Raw genomic sequence first — 7,103 nt, 5'->3', positions numbered from 1 at the left:
ATATTAGATGTATGTATATATATACTTGATATATATATATATATATATGTGTGTGTGTGTGTGTGTGTTGGCGATTGAGTGCTTATCACTGATTTTGCCCATCCAACTATTCTTCTCTGATTGCAAGCTGTGATATACTTACATATTATAGTTGTTCGTTTGAACAGTTATCATTCCGCGACTGTACGACATTTCCTGTCGGACTCATCAACACAACAACGATGAGGTACGCGTGGCGCGGGTAGTCGCTCTGCTCGTCAAAACCGTTGTGGCAGCTGTGCAATCAGGTACGTAATATTCACATCGGCATTTGTGTGATATATATGGTTGCGTATAGTCAACTCTGTACAGTGGGACCCTTTGTTTCTTTTTTTTCCATTTACATTACAATCATTCCCACTTGCCTTAGGGTGTATGCTTGTGATGGAGAGAACGGTGTAGTTAGCAGAGTAGTTAGCAGAATTTGTCAGACCTACACACTAGTCTTGGTATGGAGAGTTGATTGTACAAACCAGCTATACCATGAGAGTCAGCCATTCCAACTTGGACACTTTACTAGAATTATTCTGCGAGTAAGAAAATATCCACTAAAGCACAAGCAGAAGACTGTCTGTTCACTATCAAGCTCACGAAGACGCGATATCAGCCAACTACACAAATGGACCAACCAACTTTAGATCGGACAATCAGGTTGTCAGATGCGACAGGTTCCGATGTTCGCATCAGAAGCAGAACAGTTGAGCGAATTGCGTACCATTGAATATCTGCCATGGCCTCATATCATCTGACACTAGCCCTCCGTATACCGCACCCTTACAGAACTGCCACTAGTGGTTTTGCAAAAATACGTGCAGCCCACATGCGATACGCTGCAAATGCTGCCCCGTACCTGTGTGCGTGTGGAGGACGACGAAACTCTCGCGGAAATCTCAGTGGAGTGCACCGAGCGCCTTTCAGCCTCAAACGTCGCAGCACATGCCATCAGCGAGTCACTGTCGACCACAAAGCAGAAATTCAAGAACTTCTTCAACAAGAACGAGGACGACGATTCACATGTGGACACGAACGGGATGGAAAACATGCGCAACGCTATGAAAACGTCCACTCCACCCCCGGGAGCAGCCACGAATGCCTTCGCCAATCTGTTCAAAACCCGAGGGTAGCTGGCAAGCAAGGATTTAAGGAAATGAAGCTACATACAGTATGTGTTTCGCGGTTATTCTTGAGCCTGTCTCGATGAACGACCATGTGGCACATAGTCTGTTCTCAGGTAGTACATGTTAAGTGTAAGAACCTCAAATCAAATAGCTACTCCAGGAACTTGGATTGCAATTTTGTCCATTGATTTTACAGTGCATACTCCTGGTCGTAACCGCATTGCATCCAAAACGACCTAATTTTCGGATGATTTTCTGTAAAAGTAGCTTATGGACAGCATTAAACCAGAAACTGGCGTATATATAGAGATTACGCAGGTAGGATTCTTCCGAAGCCTAGCAAACGTAGTACATATGTAGAATGTGCCCGTGGCGAATTTATTCAGTTAAAAAAGTTGCAACATGAGCTCTAATTTTCGCCGTACGCTTTCCAACCAATTTCCCTAAGCTTGTCCACTTTGCCTAGCACTTCCTGCTCTGATGCTCGCAAGTAGTTCTCCATACGTGTGTTGAGTGAATCGTCTGCCACCCCAAGCATGCGTATGGCCAGCAATGCGGCGTTGGTTGAGTTTCCAATCGCAACTGTGGCCACGGGCACCCCGCGCGGCATCTACGAGTGGATTACGATCGTTGAGAGGTAGGATGGTAGAATGTTAGCGGATATATAATGAGAGTGAAGCTATTTGAACGGAGGCACGAATATTCAAATAGTGAGTCTGGACACCATGACGGAATACCCACCGAGTCCTTCAAGTAGATGGAAGGGATATATATGGTACACGAAAGGCTGTACTTGATACGGTTCATTACATTATAGGTCTCTGCGCTTTTGGACTCGCGATCACTCGATACAATCAGCACAATACATGAGATAAGTGATGGCTCTGTCAGTGTATATATCGACAATGTATGACATATGGATCTACACGCACTTGACATATTGAGTACAGCGAGTCGACTCCATCCAGGTACTTCAACGGAATAGGAACTCCAATCACTGGCAGTGGGGTTAACGCGGCTGTCATGCCTGCAACAAGTCAAAATGTGTATTGTCTCATCGTCATCAGTGCATGAACACGTTAGTAGTTCAGTTGTCTATGTCGATCAAGATTGGGTGAACACTCGAAATTGTTAAATTAATCTTGAATCAAACGAAGAGTATTGATAGCTTACCTGGTAGATGGGCAGCTCCCCCGGCAGCAGCGATGATCACTTTCAGGCCTAAAAACATTGAAAAGCATTCGAAAAGTCCACGTCATTAGCGTGCATCTGATTGACTTCAGGTTTCAAGCCAACTCAACTCGCGCCAAACGGACAACACATTACAAGGAAACGTAAGTTATGTACAATGGTCCGCAGGGCAATGAAGATAATACAACTTCTACTCAGTCCTTGATGCAAACAGACTAGTCTGATTCGAGCCATGCACACTCACACCGAGCTATAGGCTCGCTCTTCGCAGGTCTTGTATGCACTCATTCACAACACGATATGCTCAGAGTCCAGTGACCATGATTTCAATTGGAAGCACCAATTCAGCCATCCAAACAAATTCAAAATTTCTGTCGATTATTGGAGGGTGTAGTCAAACCTTGGACCGTGTAATCTAAAATGAGTGAATCAATATATGTACATCGATATCTATGTATGTGAAAGGTGAATATACAACGTTGTGATTGTCCAAGCAATATAGGGGCTCGCTTACCTCTCGACCGAGCTGTATTGCCGTACTCCACCAGGCGTGCAGGCGTGCGATGTGCCGATACAATTGTCACCTCGAACGGAACTTCAAACTTCTCCAGAATCTGTGCGGCGGCCTTCATGGTTGGCAGATCAGAGTCACTGCCCATTATAATGCCTACCACCGGCTGGCTGTCACTGCTGTTTGAACTGGTTTGCCAGTGCCATGAAGATGCGCTTGAAGATTAGCACGCATGTATGTGACGATGCATTTTCAATACAAAACCCAGATTGCAAAAGACTCGTGGCATTAGATATACACACAGAACGAACGTTGCTAGCACACAAGACAGCAATACGGTCATGACAGCCTACTTCCGCAACAACACTTCACTGAATATCAGGGCACAACAGTGACAAAGCACTGGTACCAATGCAGGTCAGTACTGTAGGCATGTATTCAGAGACAACACAGATTGCATACAGCACGTTTTAGGACGTACAGACACGACAGACCTCTCACTATTCGGCTGAGTGACCTGTTCGGAGATTGATAGCGCGGTTGCGAGCGACGCGGCTGTGAAGGTGATGTGACCCATTTTCCTTCCTTGCTTCACAGCTGATTTGCCGTACCAGTGCAGACTTGCGCCATTCAAGCTCAACGCGCGGGCGAAAGGTTGCCACGTGGCGTCCAGGGAGGTTCCTGTCGTATGCAATGCGATTTATATCATGAATCAACGTTTAGTGTATATAAACTAACACGGATAAAAGGGCAAGATCAGCCGTATTTGGGTGCTGCTGACATAGAGGGCGCGAACTGTAAACCGATTTGGCGCCTCACATGTCCTTGCACAGGCTACTCTCACACGAGATTGACGGCACGTAAGGGCGTGATGACCTCGCAAGCAAATAGAAGCTTGCACTAATCCCATTTCCGTAAGGGAATGCATGAATAGTAATACCTGACACAGACAAATTCGACCAAAGACACTTGGTACTACTAATATTAGAATTAAACGGACAGAACAAAGATTGTTGCACACACCGCTTCCCAATATATTAACCATAACAGCTCCTCCGACCTTCAGAGAGCAGTCGCCCAGTGGAAGACCCAGCACAGCTCGCAGATGGTTTTCGAACTGCGATGTGTAGCACGCCTCGATGGTGTAGTGGCCCTGAGTGTACCAGCAATCAAACAAATTAATAATTAATACATGAGACGTGGAAAGGCTCAAGTCTGTTACCAGAGCTATATCGCCAGACCTCCGTGATGAGTGATTCGAGGAAAAGATCGCGCAGTGTATATAGAGAGATAGATTATTTGCAACACCGCCAGTCTTCACGAACGCATTATAATTGGACTCACAGAATTATGGGGTCTGGGAGCGATCTCATTGACCACTAAAGCCATATCCTTGTCCACAAACATCTCCACGCCAAACACTCCCACCGCCCCACATCCGTCAAAGGCTCTGATGGCATCAGCCGCCAACGCCTGTGCTCGCTCCGCCACTTCAGCGGGAATGCGAGCGGGAGCTATGACTGTGTGGCAAATGTTGTCCTTTTGTATCGTCTCTACCACCGGGTAAGTGCGAATGGTCCCTGCATGTCGAAGCGGAGATGGGGGTGTCAAGACGGCGTGCACAAGGCACGCCTGACCTTATCACGGGACAATTTTAATCACGTTTGTGTGTCTGCGCTTAAAATAAGTTCAACAGAGACAAACTCGGACGACCACTATATGCATCAATCAAGTCGTTCCGAAGCGATAAATAAAATGGCATATTGGTTATGTGTCCGTTTGTCTAGAACGTTTGTACTTCACCGCACCACAGATACACTGACACTGGATGATTGAATACCCAGCCAGACACAGGCGCATACCGTCTATGGCCCTCACCACCATCACAGCCAGCTCCATTGTGTACTGGAACCACTTCTCGACGTACAGGTCACGCCCGCCAAGGGAATCAAATGCAATGCGCACATCTGCCGCACTTTCCACCACCGAGTTCCCTACAAAAGCGAGTGAGGTTTACTAGAGGGGCAGGGACAGGTTGCGGCAACGAGAAGTATTTCTCGACTAAAAAGTCATATTGTTCACTCTCGCCGTGCACGAGACAGAAACGCGATGGCTGGGATAAGAATACAATGTATTGGCGTGACCACTCCTAATATATACGACGAGAAATAGTAAGATTTGGGGTATGGTCGGGTTCGTGTTCAATTATCTGCGGCAATATCGCGCCCCGTCAACACAATCACATGCGCAGATTGGGCAGAGACGGCTCATAGTTTATACCCCCCGGGATGCTGATGTAAATTATTCAATCACAGCGGCCCCGGTGACTACCCCAAACCGCGATCCACTAGCACACTATTCGGCGAGAGGTAATTTTGAACACATGCGAAAGGCACTGATGATCCACGGCTTGTGTTTGTCTACACATGATGTTGGGATAGTACAGCGCCCTTATGTAGCCATGTTTCAATTGACGGCGGTACCTTTCGGCTCAAATGCGTATTCATTCGATGCGTATTCATTCGAGTACGGTGAGTAGCTCATTTCAATGCTGGCATATATACATGTACTATGAAATGCACGCCGATCCTTGAACAATTTTAAAATAGCACATATGTATGTGTCGGACCATGCTTCGCTGCAGACAAACATGTATACCACCATTTTTCGGCGATTCACCATTGCGCGATTAATCTCTAACCATGTATTTTATGTTGACAGCCCTGAGGCGAGACGTTCCAAGTCTGCAAGAAGAATCCCTTCAAAGTGTAATTTTGGAAGTGTTGAAGGGGCTTTAAAGTCCCAGCTCCTCACCTCGATCGTTGAAATGCACACAAACATTTTCAGATGACCCATAATGCCTACAGAAACATACAAAGATCACTCAAAACCAAAAATTTACCTCGCCCGTCGTAGGCCAGTTTCTTTGCTTTCAACATCATTGGATATCCAAACTCCTCGCCCAGCTTCACCACGTCTTCGACACATTGTACAGACCTTGACGGGACTACGTCGATGTCCTGGTGAGACCACAATGATTTGGTTAGTGGTGTAAAGGTCCCTGATCATATTCTTCAACTTGCGTCTTGTGTCCCGCGTGACTAGTTTTTAGTACATAATTCTATGACAAACAAACACACTCCTACACAAAGGTGCTAAATTCATTGGTCGACGGCTGAGAGTACGTGTGTACGAAAATCCAGTGATGCCCGGGCGTTCACATAGTCATTACCTGTGATATAACACACTACGTCAGTGCCCTGCTGAGTCAAGACGTACATTGATACCAAATAGGCGCACGACGCATTCAGCTAACCCACATGCTCGCACATTTTGACAGGTGAAGTACAATGAGCACCCCAAACATTCACTTGTATGTTGAATCCAACCCACTCCTTACCTTGCTGATTAAAAACTCTTTCTGTACAAACTTGTCCTGAATTATGCGCACTGTTTTGGCGCTCGGGTAGATGGGGATGTTGGTTGTCTGCTCGATCTCAGCCATAGCATCCACATTGACGTGTTCAATCTCCACAGTAATGACATCACACTGTTCACTCAGTTCTTTAACCTTGATCGGGTCCTGGAACAGACATGCAAAGCAAATGGTCGTGCAAACACGGAGGCACTAGCTTGAATGTCCTAACAGTGGGGCAGCGCAATACTTTCGAACAGGGTCGCTAAATCTGTATTTCAGATTCTCTAGACAAAGGTCGCTCCAATAGATTTTATATGAGCGTTCAAAACGGACAGTGTACGAGATCGAAAAATACTCATATGCAGAACAATAAATAAATTTCGTATGATTGAAAGGCATGCGGATAGTACACTGCAATTTAAAACAAAAATACGCACTTAAACATATAGACACAAGAAGAGTGATCACATACTTTTACGATAACTCATACAATCTCAAATGAGCAAGATGGTTACTTCATATTAATACGCCGCGAGTATGAACCAATGTTTTGCTCTAATTATACAAATACTCAACAACAACAAAACACAATGCGAGCGAATTTGTTTAGCATATACATGCATTCCTATGAATGAAGGTGCACAAAAAACCTGCATACTAATCAATTTAATTGAGTATTTATGCATCCAAAAGATTTTATCAATTTGGTTTTTAGTGCATTGACAGTTCAAGATTCTAGTGTTGAATACTAACTATTCCCGTATGTGCGATAAAGGTAGCGTTTTAGGTTTAAGGTTTAAATATATTAATAAATAAATAAATCAAC

The 7,103-nt window shown here is 45.1% G+C and overlaps 2 protein-coding genes across 2 annotated transcripts in view; one reads left to right on the top strand and one right to left on the bottom strand.

Moving 5' to 3' along the window:
• Nucleotides 1–1,165, top strand: part of SARC_06438 (hypothetical protein) — a gene marked incomplete at its 5' end in the record, with an annotated part of 5,117 nt that extends 3,952 nt beyond the window's left edge. Inside the window, 2 exons of the mRNA XM_014299653.1 lie at nucleotides 168–287; nucleotides 820–1,165. Coding sequence (XP_014155128.1) covers nucleotides 168–287; nucleotides 820–1,163 — 464 coding nt within the window. The 3' untranslated portion in view covers nucleotides 1,164–1,165. The remainder of the gene's footprint in view (nucleotides 1–167; nucleotides 288–819) is intronic.
• A 294-nt stretch (nucleotides 1,166–1,459) lies between these two features.
• Nucleotides 1,460–6,611, bottom strand: SARC_06437 (phosphoribosylaminoimidazole carboxylase). Its single transcript, XM_014299652.1, has 10 exons — nucleotides 6,260–6,611; nucleotides 5,762–5,879; nucleotides 4,722–4,853; nucleotides 4,204–4,439; nucleotides 3,883–4,012; nucleotides 3,354–3,540; nucleotides 2,863–3,047; nucleotides 2,331–2,378; nucleotides 2,090–2,184; nucleotides 1,460–1,767 (listed from the first exon to the last, which is right to left on the bottom strand). The coding sequence occupies exons 1-10, from the start codon at nucleotides 6,362–6,364 to the stop codon at nucleotides 1,567–1,569; spliced, it is 1,437 nt and encodes a 478-aa protein (XP_014155127.1). The 5' UTR covers nucleotides 6,365–6,611; the 3' UTR covers nucleotides 1,460–1,566.
• Nucleotides 6,612–7,103: the final 492 nt, after the last annotated feature.

The sequence above is a fragment of the Sphaeroforma arctica genome (assembly GCF_001186125.1).
Source record: "Sphaeroforma arctica JP610 unplaced genomic scaffold supercont1.459, whole genome shotgun sequence".
Classification (NCBI taxonomy): Eukaryota; class Ichthyosporea; order Ichthyophonida; genus Sphaeroforma; species Sphaeroforma arctica.
This window is presented reverse-complemented; position numbering and strand designations above follow the sequence as displayed.